Raw genomic sequence first — 19,138 nt, forward strand, 5'->3', positions numbered from 1 at the left:
GCAGACCCATGGTGGAGCAGGAGCAGCTGGTGTTGCCACAGGTGATCTGATCTCCTGCGACGGTAGCTCAGTCAGCCGCGCGTATTTCAGAACATCCCTATTTTAAAGTCCTTTTGGACTGGGTGCCAGCTGAAAAGGGGGAAGACTCCTAGTAAAAGTCTTAGTGCTGATAGATTGACGACCAAAATTTAAAAAGTGACTCCCTCCGTTACCTCCTCTCCTTGCTGCGAGGCAGATGGGAGCCATGGCTAACCCCTTACTCTGCTGCCTCCTGCTCGTTCACCTGGGATTGGGAGCTGCCGGCGCCAGCCGCGACCCTCCAAGTCGGACGGATTCCTCTCGAGAGAAGACCCTGAGGGCGAAGCAGCACGCCCAGCAGCCGGCTCGAGCCTCTGCCTCGGACCCCTCGGCTCCCTGGAGCCGCTCCACCGACGGCACCATCTTGGCGCAGAAAATCGCCGAGGAGGTGCCCATGGACGTGGCCTCTTACCTCTACACCGGGGACTCCCACCAGCTGAAGCGAGCCAACTGCTCCAGCCGCTACGAGTTGGCGGGCCTGCCGGGGAAGTCGCCTGCCCTAGCCAGCTCCCATCCCTCCTTGCACGGGGCGCTGGACACGCTGACACACGCCACCAACTTCCTCAACATGATGCTGCAGAGCAATAAGTCGCGGGAGCAGAACTCGCAGGACGACCTGGAGTGGTACCGGGCACTGGTGCGGAGCCTCCTGGAGGGTGAGCCCAGCATCTCCCGGGCGGCCATCACCTTCAGCACCGAGTCGCTGTCCGCCCCAGCCCCGCAGGTCTTCCTCCAGGCCACGCGCGAGGAGAGTCGCATCCTGCTCCAGGACCTGTCCTCCTCAGCACACCACCTGGCCAACGCCACGCTGGAGACCGAGTGGTTCCACGGCCTCCGGCGCAAGTGGAGGACTCACTTGCACCGCCGCGGCTCCAATCAGGGGCCCCGGGGCCTGGGCCACAGCTGGCGGCGCAGGGACGGTCTTAGCGGGGACAAGAGCCACGTCAAGTGGTCTCCGCCTTATCTGGAGTGCGAGAACGGCAGTTACAAGCCCGGGTGGTTGGTCACTCTCTCCGCTGCTTTCTACGGGTTGCAGCCTAACCTGGTCCCGGAATTCAGGTAGGGAGGGAAAAAAGATAAAAGCAAAGCCTTCTTTCCGGGTTCATGGGTAGGTGCGCATGTGGGGAAGGAACACTGTGGCTGTGACATTTAGGCCTCCCACCTTCAAAGCAGAGCCCCAGGCTGAGGGACACCCCACGCAGGCGCAAGTGCTTAGGGACAAGAAGTGCCCCGCATTTGTCAGCTTCAGACACTCAGCAAAAGCTTTTCTCTCAAATCAGTTCCCCTGCAAGGGGCAAGGGACGGGAGCTCTTGGTAGAGCTGAGAGATGCCCTATGTTTCTCTCTAACCCTCGGGAGAGCAGGGAGGGGAGTTCTCGGTCAGGGGTGATGCACTGCACCCTGGCAAGCTCAGGGCATGCCAGCCAGGCACAGAGTGGCGAGCCAACTCACAAGAGTAGGAAAGGGAGTGGGAAGAAAAGAGTTCGTTATTTCCGCCACTTCGGGATAGGCTCTACCTACTTCTTCCTACGTGTGTAGTTTGAGGCGCCAGTCTGTTGTTAGTCAGTTACCAGAGCGCCTAATGAAAACGCTGCAATCCCCTGGGCAGTTCTGTCCCTTCAGCAGTGAGTCAGTCCCAGCAGCACAGCTGTCTCTAGGATCCATACTTTGCAGTTTGACAGGTGCGCTCCTTCTACTTGTCTCCCTCCTTCCCTCAACCCATCTCCCATTCCTTGGTCCCCTCTTTCTCCTGTTTTCTGTGTTAGGCACACCTAAGGGTTCTCTGGCCCTTCACATACACACATTTTATAAATGAACCTGGTTGAGTTATCCTAGGGAGGGAGGGATCAGTTCTCACTGAATTCACTCAGGGAGCTCAGAGAAAATTTAGTAATAGTTCTGTATTTCCTGCCTCAAGGTATAGCATTTGTGGGAAGATGAGAATTTGCAGATTAGCAGGTGGTAACTTGTGCCCTGGGACGTGCCTGATTTTTGGGGTGAGGGACTTTTAGAAGTAGCCCTGTTGAGTGAACATGAGGAACAGAAAGGAAAGAGTAGAAACTCCAAAGAAGGCCTGGGAGAAGGCCACAGATTGACTGGTATCCTCCCCAATTCCCAATGGGAAGAAGGTCTTGGGGGTTGAGGTTGCTTCTGTACTTTTTGGGAAACTGGGCAAAAGTGAGAAACGTGTGTGTTTTAATGCCCTTTTGGTACAACAAGGACAGGATGATGACCTGGTGAAAGTTACCAGGGGGAGTACTGGGTGGGCAAATGGGAGGAGTCAGAAAGCTTATTTGTCTTGGCACTGTTATTTACTGCTGAATGACCTCAAGAAAGTTGCTTAATCTCTCTGGGCCTCAACAACTTACCTATCAAGTAAGGGAGTTGAACTAGATGGTCTCTAGGGAGTTATAAAATTCTGTGGCTTTTAATGCTGGCAACACTTGAGAAGGTATAAATGAAAAGTAACCTCCTTTCTCTAATTCTGTATGACCATATTAAATGTTTTTTTGGTGTGTCTATCTCTTTAAAGGATCTTGTCTTAAACCAGCGTAACTCTTTCCTACTTTAAGGATAATCTTATTTCCTCCTGATTTCTGCAGGATCCTATTAGTAAAAGCTGAGCCCAGCTTTGAGTCTTTGCTATATTATTTGCTCAGAAAAGATCTGCAGATGCCATTCACTGCTAGAAAATTGCTTTTGGCCTTCGCATAAGCCTTTTCAGGGAGTCCCAGGGCCCAGGACTGAAAGATCAGTTGATCAATCGATCGATTGATCTATCCATTCATCCAGCTTACTAATGTATATTGATACTTTATGTTAGGCTCTGTGCTAACTGCTTTGCATGTATTATCTTGTTTAATCCTCACAACAAACCTGGGTTAGGTTTTATTAGTTTCCCCGTTTTACAGAAAAGGAACCTGAAGCACAGAGAGATTAAGCTTCTTTCCTAAGATCACGCAGCAGTTAAGCAGTAGAGTCGGGATTTGAGCTCGATTCACACTTTTAACCACTATGCTAAACTATGTCTCATGAAGGTGTCTTAGGAGTGCTGCATGTATTGCAGCTGCTGCATAAAAATATATGTATTTTCAAGGGTCAGATGTGAGACTGGGGATGAGAACCATTCATTTTCGGAAGTATTTCTCATAAGGCTTAGAAAGCATAGGTCACCTACATGAACTCAGGCCTTCCGCAGGCCAAGATAAAAGGCTGAGACACCAGGGGTCATGTTGTGTAGGCTCACACGACCCTATCTAATTTTTGGACTATGTTCAGAAAATAGATTGTTTCCTCTGGCTGAGTCTCTTTAAGTGCCTTCCTAGTCATCGATGGTGTTCTTTAGCCAAGGCACGAAGCCAGGCCATTTAGTGTGTGGCTCTCTACAGAATCTGGCTCCTCCTAGCAGCACGCATGAAGAGCAGAATAAGTGCTCTCCTGTGAGTACTTTTGCCCCATGTCCCATGCTCCTCAAGTACTGTATTGAGGATTCGCACAGATGTTAATTATAGGAACTGGAAGAAATCTTAGATCAGATGGTTCTTCCTGTTTCATAAAGAAACAGATAAGAAAGGTGAAGCGACTTGTCCAAGAATCACACACTATGTCATATATATATATAAATTTCAATGGGCCTTTTCTGTCTCTTCATACTCATAAAAGGCAAATGTTTTTGATGTTGTTGATGTTTTATCACCTAAGATGTGTATTCTAAACTTTTATAACGTAAGTGAATAATATTGTACAGGTATGGTAACAGGTAAACCCCAAATGAATTTCTGAGAAACCATGACTAGGCTCTAATCATGATTTTAAATCTATTTTGAATCTATAGAGTGTTATGTGCAAAAAGCCTTATCTGTAATAAAAAAATTTGCTAATGATTTCCTCATGGAAGAGAAGAGGAGGATAAACTTTGTAGTAAGATTTTCATTTAACTTCAGTTACTATTTCAGCTAATATTTCCCCAGGTCTTACTTACAAGGTTCAAGATTTAAATTATATTTTATTTTTAGAGAATTCAAATCTGAAATATGAAATTCAAAAGTAATGTGGAAAACATGGTCAACTACCTTCTTATATTAATGCTTATCACTGTAAAACACCTCTCAGAATAAATTTTATTCCTCTGCTTCAGAATGATACAGGTTTCTTAAATATTAAGGCCTAGTATAAGACTCACATGTGAAGAGAAGTTTATTGCTCTTTTTTTCCCCCAAAAATGGCATTAGTGCTTTACCTAAATGGCTCCTGAGTCTTGTTATAGACCTATAGTATAAACACTTAAGTTCTCATCTTCTATCCCAGCAAAAAAAAAAAAAGAGAGACTAACAATTTAAGGTATACTCTAAATTATTTTTATTTATCATATTAGGTTTGTGATGTCCTTGCAGAGTTTTCTTCAAAGTTAAGTCCTTTGCTTTTGTACACTAATTTTTCTGTGTGGAACTTAAAGTACTATGGAGTTTGAGCCCATTCTAATGAAATCATAGACATATTCCTGGTGGTGGTTGGAACTGTTTAGTGCCTAGGATGAATATAAGGGTACCTAAGTGTTGGCTGAATTTAAATTCAGGTAAAGGAACCTTTGGGAATTCTTACTTGATGATCCGTAAGGGATTTTGGAATTCATTTGGTTTCTTTCCTCTTCTCATTGTACAGTGGAGGAAACTAAGACCCAGAGGGCTAAAGGAATTTGCTAGAGTGGCACAGCTCTTTTGTGGTGGGTTAGAATTAATGGGAACCAATATATATTGAGCATCTACTATGTGTCAGATGTTTTATAAATATCCCACTGCATGTAGTTCTTAGTATTCTCAGGTAGTTACAACTTCAGGAAAGTTGAGCAACTTGCCCAGGGCAACACAGCTAGTAAATTAGGGAGCGTGAATTAAATTTAGATCTATCTAGCTATGAGGCTTGTATTGTCTTTCTACTACCCTATGCTGCTATCTCTTAATTACCAATTTTGTTTTCACCTTGTTATTAAAAATGTAACATGGTATTGGCTTGAAATAATTAATATATTTGGCCAAATAAGTGACAGACACTTGTTTTTTTGGCCAATCATATAATCAAGTATGTTGTATAGAGAGAAGAGTATTAGACTTGAGTCAGAACTTTGCCCTAAGTCCCAGTTTTGTCTCTGACTGGCTGTATTACCTGTCTGAAAATCAGTTTCTGCACAATTAAAACGTGGAAAGAGACTTGGCGATATCCATATACCTTTATAACTCTTTGTTCTATGAGTTCTTAAGCGACCTATCCAACGGGCAACAAGGAGGCTTTGGAAACAGGACTGATACACATAAATGCAGTACCTTGTGGAAATGATATTGATGGGGGAGGAACGTGCAGAAGAAGAGGACACCAAATGAATGTCAGATGTGCATTTTTCCACCATAGTGTGGAAACGCCTTTTTAGAAACTTACATAATTAACATTGGTGTCACTGAGTCACTGACTCCTGAGGGGTTACTTCCCTCTCCTTCACAAACATGTGCCCACACACCTCCATCAGAGATTCTGGTATAGATCTCTGCAGATGCCAATTTACATAGTATTAGAGAAAAGACCATCTTGCTCTAGGCCAAACATATCCTGTCTCTCTTGTGGGTACTGGTAGTGGTGAAGAGGTTACCTATAGGAACACGACAGAGCTGTCTACCTGGGTAATGGAACAGAGTTTTTAGATGGACTTCTGCTGTTGAGGCTTTTGAGTCTCAATTATTTCATCTTTAAGCTGTGAATAGTAAAGTGTATCTTTGGGATTTTGTAAAGACTAAATGAAGAACTGTCATCACACAGGAAGTTCAGTAAATATTTTGTGTCACAGCGTCTGTCTTCCTAAATACTGAACACTTTTAGTTGTATTAAAGTCACATGATTTATAGTAATTTATAATTTATATAATGACTTAGTTTCATTCCTATTATTGCGAAGGCTTGTAATTACAGTGGATCATGGGGGAAATACTGGCCTTGGAGACACGAGACATTGACCCCAGCCTGGACCACATCCTTGACTATGGTGTTCCCATGGGCAGCAGTTGCCTTTCTAATCCTGTTTCCTCATCTGTAAATTAAAGGGGGCTGGACTAGGTGACCTGTTGGGTTCCTTATAATCTAAAAGTCTATGATTATGTACATAATTAAATGTGTCACTTTAACTTGTGAAGTTTCGATGGTTATGCTGAAACCAGTTAATGTATCCTCACTTAAATGCAGATCATGTTCATATATGTTCAGTGTTTAACTTTATCATGGTCATTTACTCATAGGATATTTAGAGAAAGCCCTCTCGGTGTACACTGAATTAAGTATATATACTAAGGGAAATGAGAACTCCATTTCAAAATAAGAATAAGCATGATCTGAGTTTCTAGATCTTGAAAGACCACCTGAAATTTACTTAAAGTCAACAAGAAGCTGTTTCACAGATTTCTAAACCAAGGGGCTCAGTACACTTGTGTAATTTTCCCCAAGGTAATCAATGTTTAGGCATCCTGAAGCTCCTACTTACTGTTTAAAAACAACCTATCTCTGACTTAACTCTGTAGTTGGTGTTAATACTTCAAAGGAGGCTATTTAGTGTGGTGTAGCAGTGGTACAGCATTATCTTGCCACCTTCTAGAACACGCATTCGGAAGCTGAAATGGGATTTCAAGACTGCTAAATAAATGACAAGAGTTTAGGCCTCCCCTCTGGGGAGAGAACTCATGCCTCACAAGACTGATTTTATGGCCTCAATTGCTGGATAAGTCAAATTTTACTTTCAACTTCATAAAAGCAGCAGTTTGTTGTTCACTGTTCAGGGTTTTAAGGCTACCTTTTTCCAAGATGCACCGTGTTTTATGATTATATTGTAATATACTGGGATGCCAAGAAGTATGCTGTTGGTGTTATTTGTACTTGGTTGGTACAGAAGCATTAGGACCTTGTTTGTTTTCTCTATTCAGCTCTGGATTGATGTTCACAGGGTTATTTAAACAGAATTACTGAAACAGTGCATTGGAATTTTGATAACTTTGGCAGCTTGATGGCCACTATGTGCAAACAGGCAGTTCAGCGGTCTTGGGGCTATGTTTCGGAGACTTTGCAGACAACAGCATCATTAGGCTCTTGCCCAGCACAGCTATGGCACATACGTACATTGGCTTGTTTTGCTGGTCTTTTAGTATTATTCGTTTTTCAAGTTTTAGCAAGAAACCTTTTCTGGTGTAATTTCTACTTTGGCTGGGCATTTACTCATCTAACAAGTCTTTCTTCCTAAAACTTGACCTATGAAAAGATTTAGGTGGATAGGCTGTTCTATAAAATACTTCTTCAGTTTAGGAAAAACTTAATGCTCTTGGCTAAAAGTCTTTCTCAGGTACCCACCCCCCCCAGCCCCATTTTCTACAATACCAAACTTAGTGTAGGAACCATGACTGACTTTCTCTTTTACACCAAAGGATATTATAGTGCCTCAAAGCAATCACAGGAGTCACCTAGTTTTACTACCTTCATTATAGGTAGAATTTATAGAAAACAGAGATTAGCTTAAATGTGATCTGACCCCAAGATCATTTTCTCCAAAAAACGGTTTCCTTCCTTTTTATTAAAGAAGGCAGTCTCTTTCTCTTTTATAGTTAACTGATACTTATAATTAATTGAAATCCAGTTAATTTTTATTCATTATAATACCTCTTGTAACTTTCCCCCATTTAGAATAAGACAAAACAGGATTAAAAAAAAATCCTGTCCAGTTAGCAAAGTACCCAGTGCACTTATAACCTAAAAGGGAACTTAGAATTACATAAGATGTTGGTTTACTTTCTTAACCTGGTTTTCTCACCACTTATGTGTTTTCCAACGTGTATGCCTTATTACATTATCGTGGAAGGATTTTTATAGAATAACAAGACACATGGCTTTTATCTCAGAAAGAGGAAAAGGTATTGTAGTACAAAATAATGTATTTGATCAATTCTAAGATGTACCTTTTCCACATTTTGATGTCTCTCAAACTGAGATGTGTCTTAATGATTGGGGGCATGTCATTTCCAATTGGCAAACACTTTCTTTTAGTGGTACAGAACGTAATAGCATATCTTACAATTAATGGCATCTTATATTTGATGAACTGTGATATTAGAAAATGGGAAATTAAATTCCACGGTCTCTCCAACTATAAAGTTCTACTATCATCTATAAGCTATCAATATGCAGCAAAATATGCCTATATGGAAACAAAAAACCTAGACCTTACTGCTGTATATCAGATTGCTATTTGTCTTCATAATAATTTTTAAAACAAGACAAACTATACTAAAACATGTAACTACACTGTCTTTTTAATATATGTGAAATACACAAAACATCGGGCCAGAAGCTGCAGAAACTTATTTTCAGAATAGGTGAGGTAAGGATTATCAAAATCTTTCCTACACCATCTGGCAAAGCATTTCACTCACACTGTGGGGAGATGGATAGGACAGTGAGAATACAAGACCACTTATAAACTAAAAATAGAGGGACTAGATCTGTCTTTCCTTTCTAAAGTGCTTAGAGGTTTCAGGGTGGAAATAAAAGCTTTGTGGTGTAGCCATGTAACTAGTTTTGGTTAAAGAGATTTAAATGGAATTGTGGAGGTATGTGTTTTTTCTCTTTCTTTTCTAGTCAGTTGCCGGGAATGGAATGAAGAGTTTGGCTGTCCCCTTATTTGATGCCTTAGACCACTGTGTAGAGCAAGGTGTCTCAACCTCAGAACTATCGACATTTGGGGCCAGATAACCCTTTTCTGTGGGGGCTTTTTCGCTGTAAGATGTTTAGCAGCACCCCTGACTCTACCCACAGGATGCCAGTAGCAACCTCCCTGCCCAGTGTGACAATCAAAAATGTCTACGAACATTGCCAAGTATCACCTAAGGGGTAAAAATGTCTCTGGTTGAAAGCAGCTGGTGTAAAGGAAACACATATAAAAATGCTATTCTGTGGCTATCCTATTTCAAGAGTTCTATATGTATCTATGTGTGTGTGTGTGTGTGTATGTGTGTGTGTGTGTGTGTGTGTGAGAGAGAGTGTGTGTGTGTGTGAGTTTGTCAGATCACATTTCTATTTGTTTGTCTGGAACATAAGATCACTGCATATGTAGAATCTGACATGAATGAGAACTGGAAAATTTTGATGAATCGATGGAATATTAATTCACATTTAGATGTCATTAAGGCTTAAAAAGAACATCTGGCCAAATTATTTCCAGAACTTGTTGCTAAGCATGGATTTGCTACTTATATAGCTAAATGTCTCATATTTAAGATTTCCCATTAAAGGATGCATTTGGAAAAGAAAATGAGTGTGTGTGTGTGTGTGTGTGTGTGTGTGTGTGTGTGTGTGAACCTCTGTGGGGACAAAGAGAGGAGAGAGGGAGAAAGTAGGGGGTAGAGAGGAGTGTGGACATGGAACAAATGGAGATGAATGAAATGATGAAAAACAGTTAGCAATCTATGATGCTGTGGAATAGTGTTTTACTTTTTCATGAAGCTCTGTTTACCACTGAGCACTTTCATAGTTTTGATGAAACTGAATTATTCTTTTCTAGCAAGTAGTGAGGAATCAAGTTCCTGAAGATTTAATCATTATAAAGATAGGTTGACTGTGCTTGCATTTCAGAACTTTATCTCAGGAAGTCAAAGCTATAAACAGGCTGATGCAGAGCTTATCCCATTAAAGGAATATTAATACCTTACAATATATATTCTTAAAATGCTCTGGTTTTTTTAATGATTTTTTTTTTTTGGCTGCGCTGCATGGCTTGCAGGATCTTAGTCCCCCGACCAGGGATCCAACCCAGGCCCCCTGCAGTGGAAGCTCGGATCCTAACAGCTGGACCACCAGGGAATTCCCTAAAATGCTCTGTTTGCCACTTTACCTTTATTGATTCAACTAGAAGCTGTTCATAATTTGAACATATTATAAATGAAATTTCCTAGAAGAAATAATTAAAATGACATATTATATAGACATTATTTAAGGCTTTAACATGTTTAAAGACAGTTTTTAACATTACTATGTTTAGAATCCTGTCAGAAGAAACCTTAAAAAATAACAATGGCTACATGATGGAAAAGAATGTTTAGGCTTTACAAATTACCATAGCACAAACTGATGCATGCCTACTTCCTCCTGTGCCATCCATAAACATGTAGTACATGTGAGCTTCAGGGGCAAGAAACGAGGAGCGTGCTGCTGTATATTGTGTTGATTACAGAGAAATGAGAGATGATGTTGTGAATGTTAAGAGATGAGACCAAAGCTCATGAAGAGAAAGATGAAGATTACTATTTATCTGGATAAGGCACACTTGAGAAAGCTGTTTCAGGTACTAACTTAATAATTAGATTTGTGGGAAGGCCCTCGTATTACAGCCCTCTGAAAGTTATTTAGAAATCTATTTGTCTTTCCACTTTTTTGAGAAAGAAGCAAATAACAACTGGGGCATTCTTGAAAGAAACAATGTTCTAGTAAACATCCTGGGAAAGCTCCTTTTTGAAGAATTAGAATTTTAGAAGTAAAAAGGATTTTAGAGATCATGTAATCCAACTTATTTTTACTTTTACACATGAGGAAATTGAGACCCAGGGAAGTGGTGACCATCACTTGCACTGGCTATGGCTGCAGTGAACTTGTAGTTTAATAACAGGCACAGATAAAAAGACCCTGAGTCATCAAGTAAACATTAATTGACGGTCATTATTCACTGATTCCAAACTTGGCTGGGTATCAGGATCACCTGAAAAGCCTGATAGTACATTCCTAGGCCCTTTCAGACCCTGTGAAGAAGACATGTGGGGACAGCTTCAGAAGTCTGCATCAAAAACAAAGTCTTGGGGCTTCCCTGGTGGCGCAGTGGTTAAGAATCCACCTGCCAATGCAGGGGACACAGGTTCGAGCCTTGGTCTGGGAAGATCCCACATGCCACGGAGCAACTAAGCCTGTGTGCCACAACTACTGAGCTCGTGTGCCACAGCTACTGAGCTCGTGTGCCACAGCTACTGAAGCCAGCGCGCCTAGAGCCCGTGCTCCACAACAAGAGAAGCCACTGCAATGAGAAGCCCGCGCACCACAACTAAGAGTAGACCCGCTCGCCGCAACTAGAGAAAGCCCGCGTGCAGCAACGAAGACCCAACGCAGCCAAAAATAAATAAAAATAAAGTAAATTTCAACAAAACAAAACAAAACAAAAACCAAAGTCTCCATAATTCACAAGGAGCTGGTCCTTAAACACAAACGTGGGAAAAATTAAACAGTATCTGATAAGCTTGAAACACATAAAATTCCTTTTAAACGATTTTAAGAGTAAGAATTAAGAGTTGTAAATACTTGGCAGCTTCAGCTGTAGTCGTGCAAAAACTTTGGCTGCCGGCCATGACCCTACTGGCAAGGGCAGAATGACTAGTAGGTTATGAAGGCAGAGGGATCACAGAGACTATCATGAGAGCAGCTGCCTCTTGTTGTTATAATTTGTCTCTTTATGTAAACATCCTATTTCCCCAACCAGTTCTACAGGTCCTTCAAATGCAAGGACCACATTTCATGATTTCCCATATTCACTGCCTCTTGAAAGTGCCTTGCATATTTCAGGAAGTATGGAATAGTGTCTAAGAAGAAGGGTTTTAGGATTAAAAACCTAGATTTGAATCTATGAGCTTCCACTTTCACTTACTGTGTGATACTGGGCAAGTTATTTCCTTCTGTGACTCAATTTCTTTATCTGCAAAGAATACAGATTACACTGTAAAGAGTAAACAATCTTACCTATGTAAAGAGCTTAGCATAATGTATGGAATGTGTTATTTAAAAAAATAACGTGGGCTTCCCTGGTGGCACAGTGGTTGAGAGTCCGCCTGCTGATGCAGGGGACACGGGTTCGTGCCCCGGTCCGGGAGGATCCCACATGCCGCGGAGCGGCTGGGCCCGTGAGCCATGGCCGCTGAGCCTGCATGTCCGGAGCCTGTGCTCCGCAACGGGAGAGGCCACGGCAGTGAGAGGCCCGCGTACCGCAAAAAAAATAAATAAATAAAATAAAAATAAAATAATAACGTACATAACATGCGCCTGGCTAGGAGTATGGGTACTGAGGATATAATAGTGAAAATGACAGATAAAAATCCCTGTACCTGTGGATTATTTTGGTGGGTGGGGGGACACAGATGACAAACAAGCAAGATAAATATAATTCTTGATACAAACAAATGCTATAAGAAAATAAATTTGATGTGGTAAAGAATGGCTGAGAGGTAAGGCGTGTTGCAGTAAATAGGGTGATTAAGGAAAACCTCTCTGAAGATGTGACTCTGAGTTAAGAAATGAAGGATGAGGAGACAGCCATGAAACAAGCTTAAGCTTAGGAATCATGCTTGAGATAGGGAACAGCGAGAACAAAGGCCTTGAGATAGGAATGAGCTTCAAATGCTCTAAAAGCACAAAGAAAGTCAATGTTGCTGGAATGTAGTGGGGGGGGGTTGACATAGAAAATGAGAGTAAGGGATGTAGAAGGTGCTCAGTAAGTGGTTAAAATACAGAAACATGTTAAGGGTTTTACAAATTTCTAGCCCTGTAGTACTATGTAGATTGTGGATGTATTTTCGTTTTCTTTGCTTTCCATTTTTCTTTCCTCCTTTCTGTCTTGGCCTTCCTGCCCAGTGCCTCCCTTAGCTCTGAGAGCTTGGGCTTTCCAGCTTCTCTGATGAGATTTCAGTCAAAGAAGCTATTTACAGCTGCTCCATTCTTGGCTGTGAATGAATACACTGAAAGAGTTGAGTGGTAAGGGAGGTAGAGATTGAAAATCTAGAATTTCTTGCAAAAATCAGCTGGGTGCTTTTCTTGTTCCCTGGCTTAAACCTGTACGGTGAAACCCTTTCCAAACACAAACAGCAGGAGACTAAAGGCAGAGGCACAGCAGGCAAACTCAGGGGCAAAACACTTTTCTCCCTCACCAGCATGCCTGAGATGACATGCAGTGGGTCCCCTACCTCTCTCAAGCTTGTGGCGGGCAGGTCTTGTCGTTTGGCATTTCCCGCCTCACTCTGTTGTCTTTTATGGTGAGGACTAAGATGTCAGGTTAGGGGCTGCCTCAGAAACTGCCAGTGAGAGGCACAAGATACAGAAGTGAGACTGGAAAAGCCAGAAGGGACACCACAAACATTTGGACATGAATTTGGAGGAACCAGACTTTGTACCATAGGAAAGGAAGTATAGGCAGAAGTACATCTCTAATGAAGAGAATTATCAATGGAAAATTGGGATTATGAATTTTGGGGATTAAAATCATCACCATGATACACTGATGATGATACGATGATACGATGATCAGCTTCTCTGATACGACAAGTGTGAAACTTAGCTTCTTTATATTTCACTTTTCCTTTCTCTACTCTCTCCATTGTTTTATTAATTATATTTAAAATTTTTCTATTGGTTACCTTGACTTTTATGTCCATCAATTTAAAATAGTATCTTCTATTCTTTTCTTTCTTTATGCTCCTACTCCTATTCCAATACTTTTAGGTAATTCAAGATGGTAACATTTTCAGTCTGTCACTGCAGTAAAAAAAAAAAACCCAAAATCCACTTCTGTGTTTTGTCCATTAGTTGCTTCTAAAAATTAAAATCTGAATATCTGAATCTATGCCATTTTTAGAATGTTCCAAATTTCAAGGACCAATGGATTTTCCCTCCCTTTTTTTTAGATCAGTTGCACAAAACCATGTTACCTTTAGTTTGTGCATGTCTGCATGGAGACTTTTCACCTATTTTCCCTCCATGCAGCTGCCAATTGCTTTTCTCTTCACGTTAAAGAAATAAAAAGAAACCCTATGTTTTCTTATTTCTAAGATCATCCAACTTCTTAATCAATCGTTTGTTAAAGAAAATTTACATTTTTGTTGAAGACATGCTTCTTGGAGTCCCATAATGTGTACAAATTGCTTTAGGTCTTCTGCAGAATACCTATCATGGAACAATTTTCAAATTATTGAAATTTTGGATCCAGCTGTGTGTTGGGTGCTGGTCCTCTTATTTCAAGAATTCTTCTTTTTTCCCCACCCCTAAAACGCAATTTCAAGTACTTTTTCAGAAAGAATCTGTGGAAGGTAAAATTTCTAAGTCTCCCCGTGTCTGAAAATGTCTTTGTCTTCATGCATGATTGATTGTTTGTCTGTATATAGGATTATAGGTTCAAAGTCATTTTGCCCTCAGAATTTTAAAGACATTGTTACATTGTTTTTAGCATTCATTGTTGCTGGTGAAAAATTTGTTATTAACCTGATTCATTATACCTTTGTAGGTAATCTTTTCTCCTCACGGAAACTCTTAAGATCTTTTCTTTTTCCGTGGGGTTCTGAATGTTCATGATGATATGCTTAGATGTGATTCTTTTTATTCATCAACCTCATCACTTAGTTGGCCCTTTTAGACTTTTCCACTCAGTAATTTTCTTTTATGATGGCTTAAAACTACGTTCTGCTATGCATTTTCTCTTTCTGGAACTCCTATAGTTAGGTATTCAACTTTCTGGATTGATCCCTGTATTTCTTAGCTCTTCTCTCATTTTTCATCTCTTTTTCTTTTTACTTTACTTTCTAGAAGATTTTATTTTTTCTACCTTTTTGAAAAATTAAATTAGTTTTCATTTAGCACTCACTTTTACTTTCCATGAACTCTTTCTTGCTCTAATTATTTCTTTTTCATAATTGTATGTTCATTTTCTTAAATCTCTTTGAGATATTAATTAAAATATCTATTGAATTGTCTTCTGTTCCCTGAATTATTGCTGTTTGTTCCAGGTTCAGTTATTTTGCTTGTTCATACCAGTTCTTCTCCTTTATGCTACCAGTTCATCTCAAATATGATCCTTATTAGCCATCAATGTTATGACTGAAGGGCTAGGTAAACATATATAGCTAGATGGCATGGATTCCTACGGCAGATGAGTAGCCTAGTTCCTCAGTAGGCCTCCCCTTGACTGTCAGGCTTTCAACATTCATTTTAGGATGCCTGAGAAGGAAGCTGGCAGTTTCTGGCTCACCCTAGACGTTTACTCTGGGAGAACTATAACCATTTAGAAGTTTTAGTTCTTTCCAGACATTTCTTTCAATCTCTTTACAGAATAGATCTTGGTTTTTAGCTTGGGAATAAATGTCATCACTGCACGCAAGGAGAGGATGTGCCAACTCGTGTAACTGTTTAGAAGGAAATCCTTCAATTCATCACCTTGATGTCTGCCTCATTTTCTACTTCCACTCTTGATACCTGTTGACTTTGAGCTTAAAATCTTTCTGGAAACTCTGCTTAACGAATAGTTTCCACCTCTGTTCCAGCCTTCTCCTGAGCATGTCCTGGGCTTAGCTGCCACCACTCTGGCTTATCATCAGTATGGTGCTGAAGAATTATGTCAAATTTCTGGTCAACTACTTCTTCTCATTCCCTCTTGTATCTATTTACTGCCATTAAAGTGGAGGGACGAGGTGGAGAAACATGCTCAACTCACCAACTTAAACAAGAACTCAAACTTAGGTCTTCTGACCAGTCTCCTTACCCTTATACCTAAGTTATGGACATCATACTCAGTTATTTTACTTATTAGGTGTGTGTCCTTAGGTATGCTATTTCACTTCTTTGTGTCCCAAACTTCTCAACTATTATTTAGGAGAATGATATTGACCATATATAGTTGTAATATAAATTGGGGAGAATAATATCAGTCACATAACAGTTCAGTGAGGGTGTTTTAAGGGTGTATAGCATAATGTATGACACACAATGAGTACCCAATAAATGATAACTTAAAACATAGGGTTCTAAGCATACAAGTACATCCTATATTTAGTTCATATCTTGGGTATCTAACCAAAGTACTTTAATTTAAATTCCAATGGGAACATTTAAAATTTACTTTATATTTATAGCCTTGCTTACTGTTATTATTTCTAAATCAGAAGAATTCATTGGCACAAGCTATATATCTTTCTCTGAAAAGTTACTATGAACGGCTAATTTGTACCTTTTGTATAAAATATTAGGGTCTACAAAGAAGTCATTTAGAATAAAAAACTGCAGATTATCAGATGGGTAATTTGACTTGAAGAGCTATATGAATAAGAACCAACAGAAAAAAGAAATATAATGATTTTAAAAATGACTAACAAAAAAGATTATTTTCACTTAGCTATTGTAGCCAAGCATAACTGACTTGTTTAATGAAATCACCAGGAAACTCAAGGTAGAAAATCGTTATATTTTAAGACAGGTTAGTGTCCACATTAGACATTTATTTTCTGACAGAATATACTTTCTTATTTTTTCTCCCCTAGCAATTAAAAAAAGTATGTCTTTGGACATATTATATAACTTTTCTGAACCTTATTTTGCTCATCTATAAATCAAGAAAAGTACTTGCTCTTTTATAGAAGTGTTATTTGAATAAAACGAGTCAAGACAGGTGATCTCTTTGTAGTGGGTTCCCTGACAAGGGATTTTCCACCCCATTTAGAAACGGTCATATTCAAAGAGGTGATATAAAGAACACTGTGGATGTGTTTGATAAAATAAACTGTCCTTTCTTCATTTAAAATTGAAATAGAATGTAGCTCAAAATTATTGCAGTGAAGGAAAACCATAAAATGAGACATTAGTCAGCTACTTTTGCAAAAGCAGCAAACTCAAAATGTATTTTTCAGGGGGACAATCATCTATTATCAAACTTTAAACCCTAGCACTTTTAAGATATGTGCTGCACTTAACTTTGAAAAAGGATCACCTTCAAGAGCCCCAAAGATTGTATACTTGTGGATGGAGAACTGATGTTCTGATTGACCTTACTTCATATTTATTGGTTCTCTCTCTTTTTAGAAATCAAACTTGAGTTATTTTCCCCACACAAAATACACAGATCTTCCCAAGGAAGGTGTGACCTGATTGCCAAAATGCCTTCCAAGAACAAGAAGTCAGACAGAGGAAGACATTTGTCACTATGTCAAGCTTTGGCAAGCTTCTCTGGACATGGCAGCTGCAAAGTAGTGTGGGAGAACATTTTCTTGCTTTAAGACAGACTGTTGTCAAATTCTTCAAGATAATCTAGAGGGAATCAGACTGTGTTCTTGGTTCTCCTGTACTTCTTGTAGTTATGGGTTTGAGCTAAATGATAGAGATGTTTTTGTGAGCAGTGTTTTCTGAGGATGAGAGGCCCCAAGTGAGGAAGTTACCCAAAGATGATTGAAACATGAATCTACAGTCTTCTACAGTTATAAGGAAACAGAAAGGAAATTGCTCTTCGTCCCTTAAAAAAAAAAAAAAAGTCTCTTTTCCTTGATCCCACCCCACTAGCAACTAACCTGTGAAGTGTGCTCTTCTGTTCATGTGCTATTTGTGTGCAAATCATTTCAGTTAAATAATTGCTATATTTCTCATTATTCTGCTTACTTTTTATTTATACAATTCTGTTTTAAGAATCTCTTCCTGCTATGTATACAACCAGTCCATTTCCCTATTGATGCCTAGGACTCTACTGCTAAATAGCATGTAGAAATTGTCCAGTTCTAGGGATGGACACCCAGATTGTCTTCAGTTCCTTGCCATTACAATGACACTATGGTAAGCTTATACTCCCCTTTATGGACCTGCATGAGAATTTCCTTGAAAGATAAACTGAATTGCAGGATTTCTGGGTCACCGGGAGGGGTAAATATCATTTTACAAAATATTGCAAGATTGCTCTCTAGACAGGCTGCATCAGTCTACATATCCACCAGCAGGGCATAGGGGCTCCTATAGACTCACTTTCCTGCCAACACTTGGCATCATACAGCTTTCTAATTTTTTGCCATTTTAATGAATGTAAAGTGATATCTCACTATTGTTTTACTTTGCATTTCTCTGACTACTAATTAGCTTAAGCATCTCTTCATGTGCGTGTAAGCCTGTTGGGTTTACTTTTCTGTAAACTGCTTGTTTATAGCCTTTGCCCATTTCCTATTGTGATTCCTATATTTCTGTTTCGCTGCAAGAGATCCTGCTGTATTCTAGATATTATTTCCTTGTCAATTTTAGACACTGCAATATCACCCAATCTGTCATCTTTCAGGTAACTTTGCCCATAATATCTCCCCTTGAATGGAATTTTAAAAAATTTCTGATGCTACTTACTTAGTCAAAATTTTGCCTTACAGTTTACGCTTTTGGGTTTCATTTTAAGAAGTCTTTCAATGCTTTGCCACAAAAATATTCTCTTATAATCAACTACTACCATTAAAGTTTTACCTTTCACAGTCAGGTCTTTAACATTGGGAGTTCACCTTAGTATATGATATTGGGTAGTGATCCAGTTATTATTTTTATCCATTGAGTGAGCCAGGTTCCCAACATTATCAGCCTTTATCATACAAATAAATGCCTTATATGCATGTGTATGTCTCTGAGCTCTCTGTTTTGTTCCACTGTTTCCCATGTCTGTTTTCTGGTCAATACTATTATGTTTCATTGCTGTGGTTGGGTAGTATGTCTCAATATTTGCTTAGGCAAAGCCTACCTCTTTCCCCTTTTCAAAGCTGACTTTTATTTTTCTACTTAAAGTAAGCTATCAAGTTTCTAAAAAAAATCTATATAGAATTTTGATTGGTTCTGCATTAAATTTATAGCTCCATTTGATGAGAATTGACATTTTTAATACAGTAAATTATTCCCTTTCAGAGCATGTGATGTCTCTCCATTTATTCAGATCATCTGTTTTGTCCTTCAATAGAGCTTCAAAATTTCTCCATAAAGGTTTTGTGTATTTTTGATTAAGTTACCTTCTAGATAATTTATGGGTTCTGTTGCTATTTTAAATGGCATCTTTTTAGTTATAACTTTTGTTGGAGATTGTTGGTGTAGAGAAATGCTATTGATTTTTGTACATTGATCTGGTATCCATCAACCCCGCTGAACTTTTTATTCTCATATTTGTCTGTTGATTTTATTGCTAAACAGTCATATCATCTACAAATAATCTGATCTTTATATCTCATTTCTTTTTTTTTCTTA

General features: G+C 39.6%; 1 protein-coding gene across 1 annotated transcript in view; it reads left to right on the forward strand.

Moving 5' to 3' along the window:
• Positions 1–235: 235 nt before the first annotated feature.
• Positions 236–19,138, forward strand: part of GPR158 (G protein-coupled receptor 158) — a gene marked incomplete at both ends in the record, with an annotated part of 321,322 nt that continues 302,419 nt past the window's right edge. Inside the window, one exon of the mRNA XM_082648327.1 lies at positions 236–1,137. Within this exon, the coding sequence (XP_082504453.1) occupies positions 236–1,137 (902 nt within the window). The remainder of the gene's footprint in view (positions 1,138–19,138) is intronic.

The sequence above is a fragment of the Grampus griseus genome (genome assembly GCF_964374135.1).
Source record: "Grampus griseus genome assembly, chromosome: 2".
Taxonomy (NCBI): domain Eukaryota; kingdom Metazoa; phylum Chordata; class Mammalia; order Artiodactyla; family Delphinidae; genus Grampus; species Grampus griseus.